A 25,991-nucleotide genomic window follows, 5' to 3' on the forward strand; every position below is an offset into this window, starting at 1 on the left:
CCATGACCATCTCAGCTGCCCCCTCAGTGGTGGCTAGTGGGAGCCTGCTGAGTGCATCGGTACAGTTTTCAGTGCCCGGTCTGTGCTGAATTGTGTTGTCATAGGCAGCTAACGTAAGTGCCCACCTCTGTATGCGGGCCGATGCATTCGCATTTATGGCCTTGTTGTCGGCCAAAAGGGACTTTAGGGGTTTGTGATCTGTCTCCAGCTCAAATTTCCTGCCAAACAGGTACTGGTGCATTTTATTTTACTGCATAAACACATGCTAGCGCTTCCTTTTCTACCATCCCATAGCCCCTTTCTGCCCGGGACAGACTTCTGGAAGCATAAGCTACCGGCTGTAACTGACCATTGGCATTCACATGCTGCAACACACACCCGACCCCATAGGATGACGCATCACATGTTAAAACTAGTTTCTTACACGGGTCATATAATGTTAACAGTTTGTTGGAGCATAACAAATTGCGTGCTCTATCAAAAGCCCTTTCCTGGCTGTCCCCCCTGACCCAATCGCGCCTTTTGTGTAGGAGCATGTGTAGCGGCTTTAACAGCATGCTCAAGTTGGGAAGAAAGTTGCCAAAATAGTTCAGGAGTTCTAGGAACGACCGCAGCTCCGTCGTGTTACAGAGTCTGGGTGCTCTCTGGATCGCTTCCGTTTTGGACGCAGTAAGTCTGATCCCGTCTGCTGCTACCCTCCTCCCCAGGAATTCTACCTCTGGAGCTAAGAAGACGCACTTTGCCTTTTTCAGTCGCAGCCCTACCCGGTCCAGAGGTGATGATGCCGTCTTGAAAAACCACCGTCCTTGGAATCGACTTGAGGAGGCTTTCCATATTTTGCTGAAAGATCGCGGCGGCAGAACGAATCCCGAACGGACATCTGTTATACTCAAACAACCCTTTGTGCGTCATGATGGTGGTCCGCTTCTTCGACTCACTCGCCAGCCCCTGGGTCATGTAAGCTGAGGTCAGGTCCAATTTTGAAAAATGTTTGCCACCGGATAGCGTCGCAAAGAGGTCCTCCGCTCTCGGTAGCGGGTACTGGTCTTGGAGTGACACCCAATTGATGCTGGCCTTGTAATCGCCACATATCCTGACCGACCCATCCGCCTTGAGCACCGACCAGCACGATCGGGCTCGCCCAGTCACTGAATTCGACTGGCAAGATAATGCCTTCCCTCAGCAGGCGGTCCAATTTGCATTCTATCTTTTCCCACGTCACATACGGCACCGCTCTGGCCTTGTGATGTACTGGCCTAGCGTCCGGGTTTATGTGAATCACTACCTTGGTCCCCATGAAAGTACCGATGCCGGGTTGAAATAATGAGTCAAATTTGTCCAGGACCTGTGAGCATGATACTCGCTCTTGAAGAAGAAATTGCATTGACACCGCCCCGTTTCCAGTTCATGACAGCAAGCCAACTCCTCTCCAATAGTGCGGGACCGTCCCCCGGGACAATCCAGAGTGGCAACCTGTTCTCCGAATCTTTGTAGGTCATGACTACCGTGGCACTGCCTAGCACCGGAATGATCTCCTTTGTATATGTCCGTAGCTGTGCGTCAATTGGCAATAATTTTGGCCTCCTGGCCTTGGACACCCACAACCTTTCGAACTGTTTGATACTCATCAGGGACTGGCTGGCCCCCATGTCTAGCTCCATTAATACTGGGATGCCATTGAGGAGCACTTTCATCATTATCGGTGGCGTCCTGGTATATGAACTGTATATGTGCTCCACATGAACTCGCTGAACTTCAGCTTCCAGTGATTTCCCCCAGTATTCATTTGGCCTCGTAGGGCTTACATCGGGCCCGTCCTCCTCGTACATCAACCTGGCTGCAGGCTTCCTGCACATACGCGCCAAGTGACCGCTGACGTTGCAGTTTCTGCAGGTATATTGCTGATACCTGCAAGCTCTGGCTGGGTGTTTGCCTCCACACCTCCAGCATGAGCTGGAGGCCCCGATGTTGGAAACAAAAGGTCCATTACCAGTCGATCGTCTCTGACTGTCTCTGTAACTGTCCTTAAGTGCACCATTAACAGGTGTTGATGGCCCCATTACTGGCCGCATTGTCCACTGCGATGGCATGAATCGCCGTTCAGCTAGCCATTGTCTCTGTTGAATTCCCCCTTTGGGTTCGACTGCATGCTGGGGCACGTCCGATTGCCCTTGTCTGCCTAGAGAACTGTGTGCCACGTTAACAATGTTGACTCCCTGGCCGTTTGCCACATTTGAGCCAAGATTTTTGCCATAAATCATTCTGGTCTCTTCCTCCCCTGAGATAATTGTCTGGGCTATCATAGCCGCCGCTTCCAAGGTCAAGTCTTTGGTTTCAATCAGTTTCCTGAAAACCCCAGCGTGCCCGATGCCCTCAATAAAAAAGTCTCGCAGCATCTCCGCTCTGCATGCATCTGGGAACTTATATAGGCTCGCCAGTCGCCTGAGATCTGCCACGAAGTCCGAAATGCTTTGCCCTTCTCGCCGCCGGTGCGTGCAAAACTGGTGTCTCGCCATGTGCATGCTGCTCGCCGGTTTAAAGTGTTCCCCGATCAACTTACTGAGCTCTTCTAACGTCTTGTCCGCCGGCTTCTCTGGCGCTAGAAGGTCCTTCATCAGGGAGTACATTCTGGATCCACAAACCGTCAGGAGATGAGCCCTGCGTTTGTCAGCCAAATCCTGTCCCAACCATTCTTTAGTGACAAAACTTTGCTGTAGTCTCTCAATAAAGTCAGCCCAATCATCACCAACACAGTACCTCTCTTCTGTGCTGCTAGTGGCCATGCTTGCGTGGTTTAAATCCCAGTTTCTCGTTGCCAATAATACGTCCTTACTATACAATATAAATGCACACGAGGCCCATACTTGAGAAAAGATCACTCTGTGATCAGTTACCTTTAGTACCAAGACCTCAAGAGGCAGACGGTGGGTGGGGCTTCCCCTTTTATACCGGAAAGTCCAGGTTAGGAGTGTCTCCCACAAGTTCGCCCCCTGTGGTCAGTGTTCTCAAGGTGTACAACTTAGGTCAGCTTATACATTAGTTTCAATGACAGTTGAATACATGACACCTTGGATGCCTGATATTCAAATCGAGTTCTGGTTTAAAGAAACATGAAATGCCAAAGGGATTTTGTGTCCTTCAGTTTGTAAACAGAAAGTCGAGCTTGTCTTGTGTGGCCATTTCAATTACGTATCAAGAGAACAATTGCACAAAACAGGGACTTTCAACACAGAAGTGAAAATCCCAAATGTAAAGCAACTCTTACCTTCCCCAGTTCTTTATCTTCCAGGGCAAGAACTCCTGTGCTCTCTGTGAAGAATTTAATCTTGACAACTGGACGGGGATATGTGGTGGTGAAATCTCCCTGAGTGCCCCATCTACAACAGAGAGAAAGTGAAGAGTGATTTTTCATTTTAGAAGTACATTTAATAGTTACAGATTTAGCGTGGCCAGAATTTCACATTCTTATTTCATCACACAGACATGAAGAATATTTTACCATGCCCGCACAGATCCGGGCATGTAAATAATTTGTGCTGCTGTTGCAGGGGATGTACATGAACCAGCACAGCCTCATTTGTGTCAGCAGAGTTATGCTTGCCCATAGCAAGGGGTGCTTTATTTCCCTCTGAATCTCACACCAAGCACACTCGCACAACCATTAGGAGGTTACCAAATTCCTGCATTCATCTGAAGAACATGGCAGATGCCAGTGTATTGAACATGGAAGACATGGATAAAGTGCCAATAGACTTTGGTGTGCTAGTAAAAGGAACCATGAACCAGTAAGGGAAACAGTTTATATTGGTGGTACTCTCGTTTTTGCTTTCATTTTAATGAGTTCTCAACGGAGTTTAAGGAAGAATTGCTGCAACAGGGATTCCTCACATCACAGCTAGATTATGCCCCTTTGTTACTGTTAGAATAGTGTTCTACCCATCTAACACTAGGATGGATGCCAAAAAAGAGAGAGATGAAGTACTCCAATTTTCCTCACATGAGCCCAGCCCATCTTCTACTTGCACGTTTACATGTGGGATTGTGCTTTAAATTGGTGAGTTGTTCAACAATAATTCTCACCCACAAATACATTAGTTAATGGTTGGTTCTGCACAGAGAGTGTTCTGACATCAATCCAGTTTTTAAAATCCATTAATGACATCATTATATCTTGTTTTCAAATCCTTCCATGACCTTGCCCATCCCTATCTCTGAAATCCTCCAACAGTCCTAAAATGCTCCGAAATCTCTGCGCTGCTCCAATTCTGACCTCCTGCACACCCCCGATTTCCATTGCTCCAACATTGCTGATCATGCCTTCAGCTGCCTCGGCCCGAAGCCCTGGAATTCCCTCCCTAAACCTCTGCGCCTCTCTACCTCCTTTAAGACACCCGTTAAAACCTACCTTTTTGACCAAGCTTTTGGTCACCTGTCCTGATATCTCCTCAAATTATGTTTGATAATGCTCCTGTGAAGTACCTTGGGACATTTTACTACGTTAAAAGCATTGTTGTTCCTGTTAGCATGTTTGAAGTGAAGGGCTTGCCTCTCCCTCACTTCAATGGGAAGAGCAGCCACAGGTAACATTTTAGAAACATAGAAAATAGGTGCAGGAGTAGGCCATTCGGTCCTTCGAGCCTGCATCACCATTCAATATGATCATGGCTGATCATGCAACTTCAGTGCCCCTTTCCTGCTTTCTCTCCATACCCCTTGATCCCTTTAGCCGTAAGGGCCACATCTAACTCCCTTTTGAATATATCTAACGAACTGGCCTCAACAACTTTCTGTGGCAGAGAATTCCACAGGTTCACAATTCTCTGAGTGAAGAAGTTTCTCCTCATCTCGGTCCTAAATGGCTTACCCCTTATCCTTAGACTGTGACCCCTGGTTCTAGACTTTCCCAACATCGGGAACATTATTCCTGCATCTAACCTGTCCAATCCCGTCAGAATTTTATATGTTTCGATGAGATCCCCTCTCATTCTTCTAAATTCCAATGAATATAAGCCCAGTCTTTCTGTGTATGTCAGTCCTGCCATCCCGGGAATCAGTCTGGTGAGCCTTCGCTGCACTCCCTCAATAGCAAGAATGTCCTTCCTCAGATTAGGAAACCAAAACTGTACACAATATTCAAGGTGTGGCCTCACCAAGGCCCTGTACAACTGCAGTAAAACCTCCCTGCTCCTATACTCAAAGCTTCTCGCTATGAAGACCAACATGCTATTTGCCTTCTTCACCGCCTGCTGTACCTGCATGCCAACTTTCAATGACTGATGTACCATGACACCCAGGTCTCGTTGCACCTCCCCTTTTCCTAATCTGTCACCATTCAAATAATATTCTGCCTTCCTGTTTTTGCCACTAAAGTGGATAACCTCACATTTATCTACATTCTACTGCATCTGCCATGCATTTGCCCACTCACCTAACCTATCCAATTCACCCTGCAGCCTCTTAGCATCCTCCTCACAATTCACACTGCCACCCAGCTTAGTGTCATCTGCAAACTTAGAGATATTACATTCAATTCCTTTGTCTAAATCATTAATGTATATTGTAAATAGCTGGGGTCCCAGCACGAACCTTGCAGTACCCCACTAGTCACTGTCTGCCATTCTGAAAAGGATCCGTTTATTCCGACTCTTTGCCTCCTGTCTGTCAACCATTTCTCTATCCACGTCAATACATTACCCCTGATACCATGTGCTTTAATTTTTCACACTAATCTCTTGTGTGGGACCTTGTCAAAAGCCGTTTGAAAATCCAAATACACCACATCCACTGGTTCTCCCTTGTCCAGTCTATTAGTTACATCCTCAAAAAATTCTAGATTTGTCAAGCATAATTTCCCTTTCATAAATCCATGCTGACTTGGACTGATCCTGCCACTGCTTTCCAAATGTGCTGCTATTACATCTTTAATAATTGATTCCAACATTTTCCCCACTACCGATGTCAGGTTAATCGGTCTATAATTATGTGTTTTCTCTTTCCCTCCTTTTTTAAAAAGTGGTGTTAAATTAGCTACTCTCCAATCTATAGGAACTGATCCAGAAACTACAGAATGTTGGAAAATGCATCCACTATTTCTAGGGCCACTTCCTGAAGTATTTCATTTATCTTACTTGTCGTCCAGCCTCCAAAGATTCTATGAGCAAAATTTAATGAACTCTTCATGCCGGGTAGCAACCATAGATTTAAAAAAACACTTTTTTCCAGCCAAGATTAAACTTACTTTTCAATGTAAATAATTTGAAAGTATCCAGGACCTTACTAATACAACATAGAGCAAGCAATAACAATGGACAATATCTAGGTTCCTGATCCAGTCTTATTTATCTTAAATATGCAGTCTCACCACATTAATCATCTGAAGGAAGATACAGCTCCCTCAATAAACACAATTTAGTACAGAATATCAAACTAACTTTTCAGCAACATTGCAGAAGCTGAGATATCCAAGGAGACCTGCACAACAGCGATAACTAGATTTTACAAGCTTACTTCTGCACATGAAGTTGTGACAACTTTTAGGATCCACTTAACATACTGAAATAAAGTGCAGGGAGTTCTACCGGCAAGATTTTGTTTTTGAAAAAGCTGACCTGCATTTGCCATTTGTTGATATTCATGCGTCGATATGCACTTGGCATTTGAAGATAAGTAGATGCCCAGAAATGTTGCTGGTCGGTTAAATGAATATATGTTTTTCTCTGTATGTGTAGTTGACAGTAAGAGATGCTGAGCAATGCTTTTTCATCTCAGTACTAAAAGCAAATCATACAGACTTCAAACTGTCAGCGCCAACTCCCACCACCTGTTACACTTACACTGGACCAGAAAAACTTCAATACTGCTCAGTGATAAATCAGTGTAGGGATATGTTGTAATGTCTGGTTGATTGAACATGGAGTTGACATCTAAGCGAGCTGGCTTTGCTTCATCCAAGCAATTCATCTTGCCCCAATGACAGTTCCTGCCAGTTTTACTTTGTTCCCACTCCCATACACACTGCACAGATTCCAGCACTAATGGGCCAAAGTTTCCACATGATTTGCGCCTGATTTTTAGGAGCAACTGGTGGAGAACGGACTATCTTAGAAATCGCAATTCTCCACATTTTTTTTTCTGCAGTTCTAGTCAGGTAGAACAGTTCTACTTTGGAACAGAATTTTTTCTTCAAAAGGGGGCGTGTCCGGCCACTGACGCCTGATTTCAAAGTTTCCACAGTGAAAACGTACTCCAAACTAACTTAGAATGGAGCAAGTGAAGATTTTTGTAGAACTGAAAAAACCTGTTCTACACATTAAAAAATCAGGCGCAGGTTACAAATTAGGCGTCCAGAACGAGCTGGGGGAAGGGAAGTCATTAAATTCTATAATAAATCCTTATTTATACTTATACAAATATTATACAAATAAATTCAACCTGAATAAACATTTATAAGCAAAGAAAAGATTAAATAAACCATCTTCCTACCTGTGTGAAAGTGCTTCAGGCAGGCCTTTCGGGACCGAAGGCTGAACGGGCTGGCCCGAGACTTCGGGCAGGGCCCGTCCCCAGCACCAGATTTACAGTTGGGTCGGGTCGGTTCGGTTCGGGTCGGGGGGGTGGGGGGAGGGAGAGAGGGGGGGGGGGGGAGGGAGAGAGAGGGGGGGAGGGAGGGAGAGAGAGGGGGGGAGGGAGGGAGAGAGAGGAGGGAGGGAGGGAGAGGGGGGGAGGGAGGGGGAGAAGGGAGGGAGAGAGAGAGGGGAAGGGAGGTCAGTTCGGATCCAGTCCGGGGGCGGAGGGGGGAGTCGGGTCGGGTCGGGTCCAGTCCGGTGGGGGGGGGGGGGGGGGGGTAGGGGAGCAGGATCGCGGGTCGGGGGGTGGGGGGGGGGGGGATGGAGCGGGAGCGGGAGCGCGGGTCGGGTCCAGTCGGGGGGGCGGAGTGGGAGCGGGAGCGCGGGTCGGGTCCAGTCAGGGGGGGGGCGGAGCGGGAGCACGGGTCGGGTCGGGTCGAGTCGGGGGGGGGGGGGGGGCGGAGTGGGAGTGGGAGCGCGGGTCGGGTCGGGTCCAGTTGTGGGGGGGGGGGCGGAGAGGGAGCGGGAGCGCGGGTTGGGTCGGGTCCAGTTCGGGGGTGGGGGGGGGGAGCGGGAGCGGGAGTCGGGTCGGGTCGGGTCCGGGGGCTGGGGGGTGGGGGGGGAGCGGGAGCGGGAATCGGGTCAGGTCCAGTCCAGTGAGGCCATTCGGCCAGGGCTAGGGGCTGCGTGCTTCGGGCGCCTGGAGCTACTGCACTTGCGTGCCCACTGTAGCGCGCATGTGCAGAGGTCCCGGCACTGTTTTCAGCGCAGGGACCTGGCTCCGCCCCCCCACAGCACGTGCTGCGCCGCGCCGAGGGCCAGAGGACCTGCAGGGAGGTGGAGAATACGGAGGATTTTTTTAGCCGCACTTTGTGGTGCGAAAAACGGGCGTCCAGCTCGGGACTGCGCCGTTCTAGGCGCGTGTGGAAACTTGGGCCCAATATGTGTATCACATATGCTTCAAACAGGAGCCGTGCATGCCACTGATACAGCTGTACCAATCTAGGATGTGATACAAATAAATACCAGCTTCACCCACTGTGAAATACCATTCACTCTGCTGCAGTGCAGGAGCAAATTACCGAGTTTATAATATACGTAAATAAGAGTCGGATGCAAGCAATACAATGCTGAAGTGAGTGAAATAAGTTGCCTCCAATGTTTTCCACTCCAGGTGAAGTATTCTGCCAGTCTAAGAATTGGTAAATGCAAGACTCAATACCACATCCAGTCACTGCAGAGCAGTAGCAACAAAGCAAACAGAATGCTGAACTATACTGCCAAGTCAGCAGGTGTCAGCCATGGCTCAGTCTGCAGCACTTTGCCTGAGTCAGAAGGTCGTGAGCACATAATCCAAACTGATACTTCAGAACCAACATCACTTAGACAGATGATCAGGTCATTATCTCATTGCTGCATGTGGGACCTTACTGTGTGCAAGGTTGCTGCATTTCCAATATTAAAACAGTGACTACCCCTCATAAAGCACTTCATTGGTTGTAAAGCACTTTGGGATGGTTTGAGGTCATGAAAGGTATTATATAGAAAGTTTTTTCTTTAGATTGTAAGTCTAACACTGCTATGCTGAAACTGTATAATGCTCGAGTCAACAAGGCACATGGGAAACATTTAGGCCCCAGAAACAGTACAGAAAGTAACCTTAAGAATGATGGATAATGTCAGAGAAGAGCTTTGATGAAAGGTTAGGAAAATTTAGGCTCTTCAGTCAGGAAAGGAAATGAATGAGAATGAACCATACAGAGATATACAGGATATTAAGTGGAGTATAAAAAGTTAATCTGGAGCACTATTTCAAGTTAAACTATAGTTGTAGGACAAAGGGATACTTTTACAAACTGCTAAAATGCAAGTTAAGGACTAATGTAAGGAAGTACTTCATGCAAAGAATGATTAATGCCTGGAGAGGTCTTCTAGATAGGGTAATTGAGGCAACAAGTCTGGGACCTCTCAGGGGCATCACAGCTGACTTATACCTATTATTACCTGATGTCCCAGACGTGCATTTTCACCGGATTACGATCAGGAGCAAGAACCCTGTCTAATATTCGTCCTCTCCAACCCAAGGGCACTGAGCCCCTTGGCCAAATGCAGCACCTCTATTGCGGCCTTGAGTGAGATCAGATCGCTCTGCACAGACAACAGATCAGACTTGGGCCATTCTGTACGGTTCAGACCTCTGCCAGATAGTGCAGTTATTATTGGAGCCATCAGGGGGCACCCTTACAAATGTTTCTGATCCCATTCCATCAACATCCAGCCCATGGATCTGCAGTCTGCTTTTTCTTGGTTTGGTAACAGTTGTTCATGAAGTAAATAAACAGTGAGCTGTTTAACTGGAGATTGATGTGACTAGTAGTGTACAATTACAGTGGCACATCAGAATGAAAGAACTAAATTTAGATTATTCCGGCACCCCATTGAGATCAGCAACTTTGTTCTTGATGAGTGCAATTAGATCAGGATCCAATTGTAGTCCACAGCTTGATTGGTGTTCCAATTGAATTGTGATGTCATTACACAAGCCAGCAACTAAATTGTTCCTGCTGATGGGTGCCAGACTTCGGTGTCTCTCCCAGGCATGCTTAGACTTCAAAGACTGTAGTTGTAGCTTATTTTACTGATTTAGCAGCTTAAAAGCCATTAAAGAAGCCAGTTTTTCTACTGCTACACATCATCCTGTGTGTTACCCACATAGTAGCCTTCAAAACAGAAATCAATGGATTGGTCAAAATCTATAATCGCAGCAAAATTTGTAATTGCTAAACCATGTTGGAGGCTTAAAACATCAAACCAATAGCACCATCACAGAGCTCTGTCGTTAATTCTGTGATCATGCTGGTAACTGCTGGAATTGAGAAATCATTCTCGTTGAGGATTTGTCAAGATACTATCGATAGCAGCTGCTTACAAACCTTCAATCAATGGCAGTGCTGAATGGGCTGCAGCTTGAAAGGCTTGACGGGCTAATCATTTTCTTTTTCGAAACAAAAAGTCGTGAAGGCTCTGATTCACAGGTGCCAACAATTCTCCGGTAACTCAGCTTCATGGCCATTCCTTCCTGTCCAAGGACAGCAGCAGGCTGATCAACCGCAAAGGGCATCACCAGTGCATCTAGTCTGGTTGTCGACCAGGAGCAGGAAACTATGACTGATTTTCTGTCGACAGTACTGAAGCCATGTTTCTTCAACTCTACTGCCACTCCAGAGAAGATCATGGAGCAAACCATAGATCAGGGATTAAATCTTGGCCCTTCCTAGATTGTATGGCTGGGTGGAAGACTGTCTAGTGTATTGTACACTATTACGAAGTATTTACAGAACAGAAATAGGCCATTCTGCCCAACAGGTTTATGCCAGTGTTTACACCCCACACGATCCTCCTCTCACCTGACTTTTCTAACCCTATCAGTATAACCTTCTATTCCTTTCTCCCTTGTGTTTATCGAGCTTCCCCTTAAATGCATTGATGCTATTCGCCTCAACTACTCCCTGTGGTAGCGAGTTCGACATTCTCACCACTCTGGGTAAAGAAGCCTCTCCTGAATTTTCTATTGAATTTATTGCTGACTATCTTATATTTATGGACCCCAATTCTAGTCTCCCCCAAAATGTTTACCCACTGACCTATCAGGAAAGTTCTGGAACAATCATCTTTGAAACAGTTTTGTTTTTTCCGAGAGATTTTTTTCAAGATTGCTCAACGTCATTCTCAATGTAATAATTCGGGGCCGATATTGCCCCTTTGTTTAAGGCCCATGAGCAGTAAGGCTTTTCTGATCGGAGGCAAGCAGAGGGTGTGACCCATATGTAATTGGCCGAGGGCGGCAGAAACGGGATTCCGTCGTGCCTCGTGTTTCCGCCCAGCCCGGCATGCCGACCCATAGTCGGGCGCGCGCCGAACCTGTACCTCCCGGCGACGACACCTTACTGCCCAACAGAGGAAATTGCCCGGTGGGAGCACAGCCGCCGGTCGGTGCCACGGACAGCCTGGCAAGGCGGGAAGCTGCAAGTGGTTGGGCGGTGCGGCCACGTTTAAAGGGGCAATTTGTCCCCCCACCCCTCCCACCCCCAGAGTCAAGGCTAAAAGATTCACAAATCCATTTGTTTTTCCATCTTCTTTTCAAATGGGATTCCGAGATATTTAAGATGCAAATGAGTCAGATTACAGCTAATCTATACATTCTCAGTTGAAACAAAATTACAGTCGGGGGCAGTAAAAATATCGAGCAAAAGATATTTGTTAAATTCCCACTCATCAGACAATAGGGTAATATAGATTCACACTTACTCCTGGTCATGAGGATTTGTGTACTGACACCCCGGGGCCGAAATTGCCCCCCTCCATAAACTCCATTACTACCTCTAAAAGGCGTGGATGGAACGGAGAGGCCTTACCGACCGACCGGGGGGGCAGACAGATGGGCCAACCCTTCCGAAGTTGCCCCCGGGCCGGAAGCGGCGGGAATGGGTTTCCGCTCCACCCGTTTTTCAGCCGCGTTGGGCTTGCACCGACCCCTTACCGACTGGTGGCGACCCCCTTTCCACCCCCCGTGGGAAATTGCCCCGTGCGCAATTGCCCCGCGGGAGCGGCACCGCTGGTCAGTGCCACTGACAGCTTTCCCCAGGGCAGAGCTGTCTGTGGCTTGGCGCCGCGTCCGCCCTTAAAGGGGAGGTCGCGCTTCCGCGGTCGCCATGTTATATTTTGTCGGCCGACAATTATGCCCACAGGTTCGGCCGGGCCACCAACAGGCAGCCTGATACCCCCTCTTGGGTGCCAGGCCGCTGGCCCGGCTGAAACCCTCTCTGGTGGTCCAGTGGACCTAACTGAAAACTCTGCAGGCGGGGGATTGAGGCAGAGAAAATCTTTCAAAAACGGTAGGTGCGCCCCATTTGGGGTGGGGCTCAACTTCCCCCCCCCTTCTCACCCAACCAATCAGAGTGGACACGTACCACTGGGCTACTAGGGATGTTAAATAATTAACTGTAGATTAAATGTTTGATTTTAAAATATAAAGTATTTCATACATATTTCCCCAGGGTCTTTCCCACCATCCAGAGTCCCTGTTGTCTAATCGATCAGCTCCAGGAAAGCCCCGATAAACCACTCTCCTCAATTTCTATTGATTTCTGTGCCCCAAATATGGTTGCCAACAATGTTCCCTGTAACCTGCGTGGCGCATTTTCAATGTAAAAAACGTGCATGCGCGATATTATGAATGGTCCACGCAGGCTCTTAAAGGGGGCGCATGGCGCTAAAAAAAATTACAGGCAACAGTGGTTGCCAACCCTCCAAAATTGTCCTGGAAGCCCCAAGAATTAAAGATTAATCTTCAGGACGCTACTGTGAGCAATCCAGGAGAAACATCATAGGAGCATTAAAAACACTGCTGTTTAGAACATTTTCCTTGATTAGCTATAAAAATATTGGAAATGGGGAATAAGGCTGGTTGACTGACAGTCTGCAATCATCCAATCGGGTGACAAGATTCTGTTTGCTTTCTAATTGGTGCAGGAAGGCAATGCGTCAGGAGGATGGATGAGTCAGGCGACTCACTGCGAAGCAGTTGGAGGTCCTGTTCACCCATCACCTCTGTGCTCGCTGACCTACACTGGCTCCCAGTGCGGCAGTGCCTCGATTTTAAAATTCTCATCGCTGTTTTTAAATCCCTACATGATCTTGCTGCTCCCTACCTCGGTAATCTCCTCCAGCCCTGTAACTCTCCAAGATCTCTGCGCTCCTCCAATTCTGGCCACTTACGAACCCCAAATTTGTATTGCTCCACTATTGGTGGCCGTGTGTTCAGCTGCCTGGGCTCTAGGATCTGGAATTCCCTCCCTAAGCCTCTACGCCTCACTACTTCCCTCTCTTTCTCTCAGATAACCATTAAAAACTACCACCTTGACCACGCTTTTGGTCACCTGTCCTAATATCTCAGGTGGCTCGGTGTCAAATTTTGTTTGATAACACTCCTGTCACGCACCTTGGGACGTTTTACTGAGTTATTGTTGTTTATGTTGAAGAAATCTCTAGGAATACATCCAATCAGAATTGGCAACCCTCGCATCAAAATGCAGAGGATCCACTGGCAGCTCACCATTTTGCCGCGAGCGAGTACAGATGGAAATTCTGGGCATGCACAGGTGCACACCACATCACCACACTGCAGTCCACGACAGGAAAATAAGTGGGACAGAGGGAGACTATACTGCTAGGCAGCCTTCACCTCCTTACTGAAGTCCGACATCAAAACTCACATTGCTTAGGCAGGCTGTGCCCTCAGTGCTTCCCGTGCCCTTATTAAATGGGCGAATTAGTCACATTTTATTACTTTCATTAGGTTATAGTATGTTCTGTCCACAAAAAGCAGGACAAATCACATCTGGCCAATTACCGCCCCATCAGCCTACTCTCAATCATCAGCAAAGTGATGGAAGGTGTCGTCGACAGCGCTATCAATCGGCACTTGCTCACCAATAACCTGCTCACCAAGGCCCAGTTTGGGTTCTGCCAGGACCACTCAACTCCAGACCTCATTACAGCCTTGGTCCAAACATGGACAAAAAAGCTGAATGCCAAAGGTGAGGTGAGAGTGACTGCCCTTGCCATCAAGGCAACATCTGACCAAGTGTGGCAGCAAGGAGCCCACGTAAAAGTGAAGTCAATGGAAATCAGGGGGAAAATCTCCACTGGCTGGAGTCATACCTAGCAGAAAGGAAGATGTTTGTGGTGGTTGGAGGGCAATTATCACAGCCCCAGGACATCGCTGCAGGAGTTCCTCAGGGCAGTGTCCGAGGCCCAACCATCTTCAGCTGCTTCATCAATGACCTTCCCCCCCATCATAAGGTCATAAGTGGGGATGTTCGCTGATGATTGCTCAGTGTTCAGTGCCATTCGCAACTCCTCAGATAATGAAGCAGTACATGCCCGCATGCAGCAAGACATTCAGGCTTGGGCTGATAAGTGACAAGTAACATCGCGCCACACAAGTGCCAGGCAATGACTATCTCCAAAAAGCGAGAGTCTAACCACCGCTCCATGACATTCAACGGCATTACCATCGCCGAATCCCCCACAGTTAACATCCTGTGAGTCACCATTGACCAGATACTTAACTGGACCAGCCACAAAGATACTGTGGCAACAAGAGCAGGTCAGAGGCTGGGTATTCTGCGGCGAGGGTCACACCTTATGACTCCCCAAAGCCTTTGCACCATCTACAAGGTACAAGTCAGGAGTGTGATGGAATACTCTCCACTTGCCTGGATGAATGAAGCTCCAACAACACTCAAGAAGCTTGACACCATCCAGGACAAAGCATCCCACTTGATTGGCACCCCATCCACTACCTTAAACATTAATTCCCTCCATCACCGGCGTACTATGGCTGTATTGTGTACCATCTACAAGATGCACTGCAGCAACTCACCATGGCTTCTTCGGCAGCACCACCCAAACCCGTGACCTCTGCCATCTACAAGGAAAAGGGCAGCAGGCGCATGGAAACACCACCACCTCCACGTTCCACTCAAATCATACTCCATCCTGACTTGGAAGTGTATTGCTGTTCCTTCATCGTCGCTGGGTCAAAATCCTGGCACTCCCTCCCGAACAGCACTGTGGGAGTATCTTCACCACATGGACTGCAGCGGTTCAAGAAGGCGGCTCACCACCATCTTCTCGAGGGCAATTAAGGATGGGCTATAAATGCTGGCCTTGCCGGCAATACCCACATCCCATGAACGAACATAGATGGTTTAATATCTCATTTTGGCAGTTGATATTTTGGCATATTTCAACAGTTTCTGTACCAACCATTCCTAGAGTAGTACAAAAGCAGAATACTGCAGATGCTGGAAAACTGAAATAAAAACAGAAAATGCTGGAACCACTCAGCAGGTCAGGCAGCATCTTTGGAGAGAGAAACAGAATTAACGCTTCTGATGACTCTACATCAGAACTCCAGTCATCACTTTGCTGCCGGACCTGCCTCGTGTTTCTGGCATTTCTGTTTTTATTTCAGAGTTCCAGCATGTTGCTTTTGACAGAGTCCTTTGTCTGGTTAGTGAGACTAGTCAAACATGGTCCACATGACTTCACACTGATCCTTACTACCTTGTTACATACTGTAGACTGAACTGGCCAGGATTCAGCACATGCACTGCACGTTAATCAATTTTTTCCACATTGCTCTCTGGCAGACACACATATACTTGCAGTACTCAGGGAATCGAGCCACAGCTGTTCCTGGGCATGGTACTCGGCCTGTTATCAGCAGCGAGTTGTTGGACTGAATGCAAAAAAGTGAACGAAATTGGCCATGAAAGCAGCAGCAATGTATATGACTTGTCATTTGTGATAAAGTTGTCTGTGTGGCTATACAAAGGTGTGCCTTCCATCTGGGAATGAGGTGAGCTGGATTGAAGGCTAACTGACTGTCACGGCAATTTTGAGACACCAACCGAAGAGTAAATTGAAATTGTGCAAGTTGTCACATCTTGCGTGATCTTCAGTGGCCTGTCTAATTTAGCGAAAGCCAGGCTCATCCAGTTTGAAAGCACACCAGGCCAGAGGACTGTGGTGGCATGTTTGCACCATTGTATGCAATCACAATAAAATCAAGGTGCGACAACCCACTGAACAAAGTGGCAGTACATTGAAGAGGGAACACGGGCACTGGCTTCACTGCCGTTAGTTAGCATCCTGAAACATAGCGAGGGCAGATGTGTTTTCGTCTGCACATGACTATCTATGAAACAGGTAAAGTCAGAACTATGTGCAAGTTAATCCAGTCTGTGCCACGTAGATCGTGACCAGCTGAGGTAAAATGATACACGCAGCGCAGGCTAAAGGAATCTACATGTTCTCTTGATATGTTTGTGAAATAGGCCTGAGAGTTTATCCAGAGTCATCAGGTCCCAGGACAAAGTTTTATTGGCTAGATGAGGTGTTAGCCATGACTCAGTGGTAGCACTCTCGCCTGAGTCAGAAGACTGTGGATTCAATTCCCATTCTAGAGACTTGAGCACAAAGTCTGGCCTGAAACTGCACTGTCGGTGGTGCTGTTATCTGGGTGAGACGTTAAGCTGAAGCCCCATCTGTCCTCTCTTGATCCTAGGGCAATATTTTAAAGAGCAGGGGAGTTCTCCCTGCTGTCCTGGCCAATATTTATCGCTCAACCAACAGCACTGAAACAGACTATCTGGTCAATATCTCATTGCTGTTTGTGGGACTTTGCTTTGTGCAAATTGGCTGCCGTGTTTCCTACATTACAACATGACTACACTCCAAAAAGTACTGCATTAGCTGTGAAGCACTTTGGGACATCCTGAAGTCATGAAAGGTGCAATATAAATACCAGTCTTTCTTTCTTACGAGCAGCAGACACAGCTGGGAATGTATTATCCTATACAAGGAAGAATGGTGGTACTCATTTTATTTAATTGAAATTTCTTCAACCTATTGTCATTCAAACAGTCTGATCCCATTGCTTTGTGCTCTGATTTGGGGTATTAATCTGAAACAATTACTCCCTCTTGATCCAGGTATAATTACCCTTAAGGCCGCTTCCATTAGAAAGGGTTAATACTTTGGGAATGATCATGTGGCTCTTGTGAAGCAATAATACGCAAAGCTTTTCAAAACTGTTCTGGGAGGTCGCAGGAGTTATGAGTGGTCCAGCCAACCCATAACGCCAATCCATGCATACAGGACAAGGAGTCCCTGTCACTCACAAATTCACACAAATCTTGCTCTCCTACTGTGGCCCAGCCGAACAAACCCACAGTGAACAGGCTGTCGAGGTACATGTGGAACATTTGGCAGTCAGAGCAAGTACTGCATAGGTTGTGCATGATGCTGGGAAAACACCAGGATATACAGTGCCTGTTCAAGAGGGCCAGTCACTCATTCCCCCAACTCCTCACAGCTCGTTTAACCCAAGGGCTGGCTGCCAAAGAGAGATAGGCCATTGAGCCCTTCTCAATTCTTACAGGAGCCCACCACAACACTCCACAAACTATCCCACCCACCCCCCCATACTCAAGCCTCCCAGCCTTCCAACTCAGAACGACTCTAACCCTCTCACCAAGCACTCTCCTCCTCCCCAATATATAGAACTGCAGCATTATATATGACCCTCATTGTATGTGACAAGTAATCTGCGTTACTCTTAAGAATGTGTGCAAACACCTGAAACAAAATAATGCAATCATTGTGGGAACATTTCCTTTGATCACTCAGCCATGGCAATCTCAAGAACATTTCCTAGGTTTAATATTTTTAGGAAAATTGTAAAATTGCAATTTTGCTGTAAGTAATGAGGTGAGGAAAATTGCCCTTTCAAACTCTGTGATCTTCCCCCTTTAAATGACGCTTCCACCTTAACCTAATGTCTTCTCCAATAAATGTCAATCAAAGAGTGAGAGATTAGACTGACATTAAATAACCTTTCCATGACGCCCTAATGTAATGAGTTGTTCCTTTAATTGGATCACATGATAGTCGAGGATCATCAATGGGAACAGACATTATTCTCCATATGCAGAAACCTGCTAAGACCCAGTCAGCAGTTTTTCAACAGTATACTTAACAGTTGGGAGCTGACTACCCATAAGGATGCTGTAATAGCAGCAAGCTGAAGCAGACTACCATATGGAATAGTTAATTGCTTCTTGGAGAAGTTATGATCTGAATTAATGAATTCATAAAAATATTTAAGATAATTGTCAAAAGAGCCAGACCTGAGATGAGGAGAATTTTAATGCACTGCTTGAGTGGAAGCAGATTTAATAGTAACTTTCAAAAGGGAATTGGATAAATACTTGAAAGCAAATAAATTGCAGGACAATGGGGAAAGAGCAGGGGAGTGGGATGAATTAAATAGCTCTTTCAAAGAGCCGGCACAGGCATAATGAGCCGAATAGTCTCCTTTTGTGCTGCATCATTCTATGATATTACTGTGAGTTTCATTTTCTTGTTTACAAATCATTAGGAATGCATATCTTTTCGTCACTTTGCTACATTGCAGTGCACATCTTAAAAGGAAAAACTTGGGTTGGCTGTTTCTAACTTTATTGCAGCCCCACATCCAACTTCCATTATTAACAGGCATTCTGTTCTGAAACTCCAAGGCGGTAAGGACATGAGTGTTGGTGCAAATGTCTTTGAGATTTCCAGGGCTTCTGTTTCATTGTTGGGAAAAACATCCAAACCATTCAAAACCCGCAGAGTTTTGCTCTTGGTTGGATTGTGGTGGTCAACTTTCAAGTGTAGTCCAGGGATAGTGCCTTATTTTGTCTGCCTGTGACGAGTACTCTAACTAGGAGTTCCACAAACTCAGGTTTTTCCAGTGGATTGCATGTACGAGCATCACAAGTTCCATAGCTGTTCAATCAGACCCAAACAGAATAGTCTCTAGCCATGGAGCTATAGGAGCACAGGAACAGGAGTAGGCCATTCAACCCCTTGAGCCTGCTCCACCATTCAATGACAACACCTCCAGGAGAGGAAGGATAAGTGGGGAAAACATAAACATTGATTTTTTTTTCTAAATACCTGGATTATGAACCAATGCAAGTTTAGAATTTTGGTTAGGTGCTCATTCCAGGTTTGGGGCGGAACTGCAGAAAACCTACCCACTGACAAAATTCCACTTCCATTCCTTATCAGAAAATGTTTGGTTAAAACAAATCAATAATAAAGATCTTCTCTATGGAAATAAAAACTTGACATTTCTAAGGCTCCTTCCAATTGTTGTCGCCTTATTGTATAGTCTATGAGCCACCTGCATTTAGTTGGTGCGTTGTTCATGTGGATTAAATGCCAATTCATGAGGAAGAATTTACATTATTAGATCCAGATTGTCCTTGTCTGGTGGTTTGCAAAATGTCACCATTGCCATAAAATGCTGAAGTGTCTGCAGACACCTGAAATACAAAGACAAAGGCTAGATGCATTTTCTTTTAGCTCTAAATTCAGTTTGCCCATCCATCATTTGTTTTGTTTATAAACTCATTATTCACTGCATTTTGTTTTACCAGAGCGGATTAGCAGGCGACCTTTAATCCCAATGACCAAAAATTGTAGGTCCACCCTTGCACCTCAAACAGATGCAGACATTGTAAAAAGAAAGACTTGCATTTATATAGTGTCTTTCACAACTTCAGCTCATCCCAAAGCACTTTACAGCCAATGAAATACCTATGAAGTGTAGTCACTGTTATAATGTAGGAAACATGGCAGCCAATTTACACACATCAAGCTCCCACACACAGGAATGTGATAATGACCAGATAATCTGCTTTGGTGATGCTGATTGAGGTAAAAATATTGGCCCTCTGGTCCCTTGCTCTTCTTTAAAATAGTGACATGGGATAATTTACATCCACCTGACAGGGCAGACGGGGCTGCATATGAATGTCTCATCCGAAAGATGGCACCTCTGACAGTGCAGCACTCCCTCAGTACTGCACTTGAGTGTCAGCGCAGATTTTGTGCTCAAGTCTCTGGAGTGACCCAGAGGCGAGAGTATTATCACTGAGCCATGGCTGACACAGCTGATCAATATGGAAAAGAGTGGGAGCTTCTTAAGGGTACTTCCAGCTTCATTTTTCTCTCGGAATGCTGGTTTGGCACCCATCTGGAAGGATGCCGAAGAAGTTGATGGAAGCCATTGTACCTCCCCTCTCCTTCAACAGCCCCCCTCAGTTAGCACCACAGCAGGGCCAAAGTGCCCCAAAAAGGAAAGTGTTCATTTTTCGAGGGGTCTTGGGATGGCAGCCTTCTAGGGGCGCTAGATAAACCGCTGAATCCTGATTAACCATATAACTGAAGGTCTGCCTGAACAAGGAACTCCACCCATCTCCATGGAAACACCTTGGGGCCAAAATTGGCCGCCGCCCGAAATGGGGCGCCCGCACCCCCTTTCAATGGTTTTTACCGCAGCTGTGGTTGAGGTCGCCTCTTGAGCGAAATTCCGCTCATTGTTTTTTTTTTATTCGGATCCGGAAGTCACTCTTAATGAGGGCGGTGATTATACGTGAGGGGCCCGATACGTGGCGGTGATAACACCTGAGGGGCGGCGGTGTGGAGTAACCGCCGCGATGACGTCATCACGGCGCCGTGTCACCACGGCTATCCCCTTCACTTAAAGGGGAGAGCCTTCGCAATTTTAAAACTTCGGTCCACTGGGCCAGCAGGGAAGGTTTTGGCTGGGCCAGTGGCCTGGCTCCAAAGAGAGGGTTGCCTGTTGGTGACCTGGCCGAACCTGGGGGCATAATTGTCGGACCGACACGGATTGCGGCCAATAAAAAAAAATGGCGGCAGCGGCAGTGCGTCCTCCCCTTTATGGGAAGCCGCACCACCATTGCAGAAGTCCACGGCCTCACTGGACCACCGGGAAAAAACAGATTCTGGCACCACCGGGCAGGCCGAAGATTTTCAGAGTGGAATTTCATCATCGGGGAGGGTGGGGTACATCTGAGGTGCGCACGGTAATGACACACTTAACACGGATTGGCAGCAGCGGAGCGGTGGGGGTGGGGGTGGGGGGGGGATTGGGGCACCGCCGGGAAAATCCGGAAGGGCAATCGGGCTATCAGTGGCCACTCCACTCTGCAGCATGGCCGCCGATTTGAGGTGGTAACAGGCTTTAAGAAGAGTGGCAGTTTTGGCCCCCTTGTATTTAAAATATATAATAGTTATGGAGTTAGGATTATCTCTGAGCTGCATTTATTTCTGTGTACATGAAACATATAAGAGATGAAATAGCTCTTCAATGGTAGCTCAAAATGAACCAGTGGCCCAATTTATATGCTCCCGGAAATTCTTTTCCATTGAAATCAATGGGACAGGTATAAAATGGGCTGCCGATGTGGTACCACCCATTCTGAGCCGTCATACTGTCAAAGACATATTTCACCCCCTATAAATTTGGGAGGAGGGTTGATAAATTTGGAAACCCATTTCCAATTGTTTTACTCTGCTCCCATTTCTTATGTCCTTATGTTCTGCTCTTTTTTACATTGTCAATGGGAAAATCATTGCACCCAGTTGGTTATTTATGACCACGGAGCTTGCCTCTCAATTGACCTGTTTTAGTCGGGATGTCCTGACAGTACACAGAACCGTGAGGAAAAGCAGTTTGCAGTGTGCAAAAAGCTGGCAACAATCAGCCGGTTTGCTGGTTTTACAGAGATTAACACTCCAGCCCTCATCTCCCACCCAAATTACCAAAGAGCTCGAAGGGCGATTTTCAACTATCAGCCGCTCATGTTTTCAGGCTAGAAACATGTGGCAAATAGTTGAAAATCTATTCATGCCCATAACTTTTTCAGGTAGGTCAGTGTAGGTGAACAGTCTACTATTCACATAAGCAAACTGGGGTCCTACATCAGTTACAGGAGCCTCTTTGCCATTTTCAGGTAAAAAAGGATGAAGTGCGCTCTGTCCGTGGTACCAGGTGGTGAACGGCCTAGATGGCGGCCCCTTAAAGGGATGGCTGGCTCCCATTCAAGCAAAGAGATAATTTCTGTGGGGGCATGCAGAGTAGGAGTGCTTCCTCCTGGCTCCACAAAAATACAGCAGCGTGCCCCCCTTCCAGGATTGGCTCCCTCCCCTGCATCCAACCTGCTGGCTGCCTCAGCAACGGAACCGGCCAATTTTGTGCCTTCCCACAACAGTGTGCTGCAACGGAGCATCTGTTTGGTGTCAGCAAGTCGACGTATATGTTCAAATGTGGCCCGGACCTGATAATTTGATGATTATGTTACTGGACTAATCAAGAGGTCTGGAGTAATGATCTGAAGATGTGAGTTCAAATCCCACAACAGCAGCTGGGGAATTTAAATTCAATTAATTACATTTTTAAAAATCTGGAATAAAAAAAGCTAGTATCTGTAATGGTGACCATGAAACTACCGGATTGTCGTAAAAACCCATCTGGTTCACTAATGTCCTTTAGGGAAGTAAATCAGCTGTCATTACCCACTCTGGCCTATATTTGACTCCAGACCCACAGCAATGTAGTTGACTCTTAACTGCCCTCTGAAATGGCCTCGTAAGCCACTCAGTTGTATTCAAGAAGGTAGCTCACCACCTTCTGAAGGACAAGTAGGAATGGGCAATAAATGCTAGCTTTGTCATCGACGTCCACATCCTGTGAACATTGGACAGGCAGTATGGCCAGTCCGCCAATTTCGCCCTCGCTTCTGGAGGAAGTTTAAAATCAACCCCTGCCTCCCACCCCACCCCCCCACCCCCACCCACATCATCCTGAAGCAAACATCATACAAAATATGGTTGTTAAATAAATAGTTAGAAGTGACAAATGAATGCAATGTTCAAATAAAATGTTTCCACTTTTTACCTCAGTGTTGGAACCAAATACAATAATAAGCAGTATGTTCATGATCTTCAGGAGTTCCAAGGGTCAGATGACATATTTTTATGCAGAAAATAAAATAATTCCAAACGAATGAGTAGACCAAAGAGTATATATTGATATATTATTGCAAACTAGCATTGTGCACCCACATCCTGTTCACAACCTGTACTGTCTGTTAGCAAAACAATTTGCCATAGTATTCCGTCAATGCCATTTTGCCAAGTCAACTGCATGATGTAGTTGGAGACTCTGAGCACTGGGTGAACTGTGGAGAGAGTCACTCAAATCCATCGTCCTCATAGCAAACAGCGGACCATGGGCTGACGTGACTCGTGCACAATAAAAGGTTAACTGAAACATCGCTCATCTTCAATACAGTAAAATAACTGCAATATCCAAAGTGACAGCCTTATCAAATTTCCTTTTACTTAACAAAATCACGTTTTATAGTTACAGCATGACTTATGCAGATATTGAGCAATGGCAAAACTGTCTACATTCTGGACAATTTAAAATATATCACTCTGGACTGTTCGTTTTATGCAAGGCATACTTTAGTTCCATTTCCTTCAAGCAGCATTCAGGATAATTAATTTATGCATTGGAAATTATAGTAAACAACAAGCTTTGGTTCAGGCAGAGAAATTGCAGTCACTCAGTCAATTTTGGCTTCAAATGCTATTTTCTTTCATTCTCGGGAGCTCAGCACAGGATTGCTGAACTGGACCAGCACTAGTCCAGTCCTTGGGGCCATTCTCCTCTCCCCACAAGCAGCTAAAGCACCTGTACAAGCTGTCGACATAATGGTACAAATGAATGGCATTGAAATATCTATCAATCACATAGCTCCAGCCACTCCCTATAGGCAACAGCTCAGACTGCCCATCAGAAGCCAAGGAATAAATCTAATTTGCTCTGCAGATGCACATTTTGGCTCAGGTCATCAGTTATACTTAAGGGGGCGAATAAACTTTTTGGCTGTGACAAAGCAAATTCAGTGCCCTTCTACATTCATTATCTTTCTGTTCTACACTGTGCAGCCCTGCCCAGACTGATTTTTCCATCAAATAACGTCAGGACTATTACATTTGATTTTGTACTTTGTTGACAGTGAACAGATTTTTCATCTCGCTGTAGCCGAGAAGCCAAGTAACCACCAAAGTAAGGATGACTAAATACAGCCTTGCAGGTTCAGAAATTGAAGGCTCAAGGAGTGAAAGTCTTTCAGAGCATTCAATTTAAAAAACCTTCTAACAGATTGCAGGGTCAGTGCTGTGCTTGCCACACTGTCCTAGTGTTGTTAAAAATAGAAAGGGGGATTATCACACTGAAAATGCATTTTATGCCTGATTAAGACGAAGCTCTATCGAAGCATTTTTTTAGTAAATTCTGACGGTAATAACTAAACAACTATTAAACATAGAATAATGCAACACAGAAGGAGGCCATTCTGCCCATCGTTCCTGTGCCGGCTCTTTGGTAGTGCTATCCAATTCACCCCACTCCCCTGCTCTTTCCCCATAGCCTTGTAACTTTTTCCCCTTCAAGTATTAAGCCAATTCTCTTCTGAATGTTTCTACTGAATCTGCTACAACCACTTTCAGGCAGTGCATTCCAGATCACAACAACTCGCTGTGTTAAAATTATGTTTCCACATGTCACCTTTTGCGAATTACCTTCAGTTTGTGACCCTCCTGCCACTGGAAACAGTTTGTCCTTAGTTACTTCATCAAAATCATTCACGATTTTGAACAACTATCAAATCTCCCCTTAACCTTCTCTGCTCGAAGGAGAACAACCCCAGCTTCTCCAGTCTCTCCACATAACTGAAGTTCCTCATCTCTGATACCATTCTGCACCCTCTCCAAGGCCTTGACATCCTTCCTATAGTGTGGTGCCCAGATGTGAACACAATACTCCAGCAGAGGCCTCACCAGTATATTATTAGGGATCACATACTAATAAACTGCATTAATGAATACATTTTTTTTCAATATTAAATTCTTCAAGGAAAACAGACTTTTATTCTCAAATTTAAGGTTCAAACAATTTGCTTTTTAATATGAATGGCTAAAATATCTTGTTCAATTTCAAACTCATAAGATAAGTAATGAAGGTGTTGTTCTGGTGAACAACTCTTAAATATTCTGTTTGATCTCAAATCTGTGCCCATCTTTCCCGTAATTCCATGTTCGAACCCCTCCAATCAGGTTTCTGCCCCTGCCACAGCACTAAAACGGCCCTTATAAAAGTCACAAATTACATCTTATGTGTCTGTAACCGTGGTAAACTATCCCTCCTCATCTTTCTCTACCTGTCTGAGGCCTTTGACTTGGTTGGCCACACCTTCCTCCTCCAACACCTCTCCTCAGTTATCCAGCTGGGTGGGACTGCCCTTGCCCACTGTTACCGATCCAGTCATAGCCAGAGAATCACCTACAATGGCTTCTCTTCCTGCTCCCACCCCGCTACCTCTAGAATCCACCAAGGATCTATCCTCGGCCCCTCATATTTCTCATTTAAATGAGGCACCTTAGCGACATAATCAGAAAACACGTCAGGATCCACATCTTTTTTGACGACACCCAGCTGTACCTCACCACCACCTCTCTCGACCTCTCCACTGCCTCTGATTTGTCACGCTGCTTGTCCAACATCCAGTGAGCAGAAATTTCCTCCAATTAAATATTTGGAAGACCAAAGCCATTGTTTTCGGCAATGTTCCCTTTAAGTTCCGTGGTGGCTCTCTGCGGCTCCCATGCAGTCGGCTGACCAACGTTTAAATAGGAAAAACTGCACATGTGCGGTATTTAGAATGGGCCACACACCAAAAAAAATGAAAGGGAACATTGGTCTTTGGTCCTTGCCACATACTCTGTTCACTAGCCACCGATTCCATCCTTCTCGCTGGCTCTGTCTGGGGCTGAACCAGACCGTTCGCAACCTTGGAATCCTATTTGACCCTGAGCTGAGCTTTCAACCCCTTTTCCTATCCATCACCAAGACTGCATACTTCCACCTCC

At 46.3% G+C, this 25,991-nt stretch overlaps 1 protein-coding gene across 8 annotated transcripts in view; it reads right to left on the reverse strand.

Annotated features, from left to right (window-relative positions):
- cadps2 (Ca++-dependent secretion activator 2) overlaps nucleotides 1-25,991 on the reverse strand; it is an 863,559-nt gene that overhangs the window by 359,414 nt on the left and 478,154 nt on the right. For all 8 annotated transcript variants that reach the window (XM_070900583.1, XM_070900582.1, XM_070900585.1 and 5 more), the window contains one exon: nucleotides 3,266-3,377. In XM_070900583.1, the coding sequence (XP_070756684.1) occupies nucleotides 3,266-3,377 (112 nt within the window). The remainder of the gene's footprint in view (nucleotides 1-3,265; nucleotides 3,378-25,991) is intronic.

The sequence above is a fragment of the Pristiophorus japonicus genome, chromosome 15 (genome assembly GCF_044704955.1).
Source record: "Pristiophorus japonicus isolate sPriJap1 chromosome 15, sPriJap1.hap1, whole genome shotgun sequence".
Taxonomy (NCBI): domain Eukaryota; kingdom Metazoa; phylum Chordata; class Chondrichthyes; family Pristiophoridae; genus Pristiophorus; species Pristiophorus japonicus.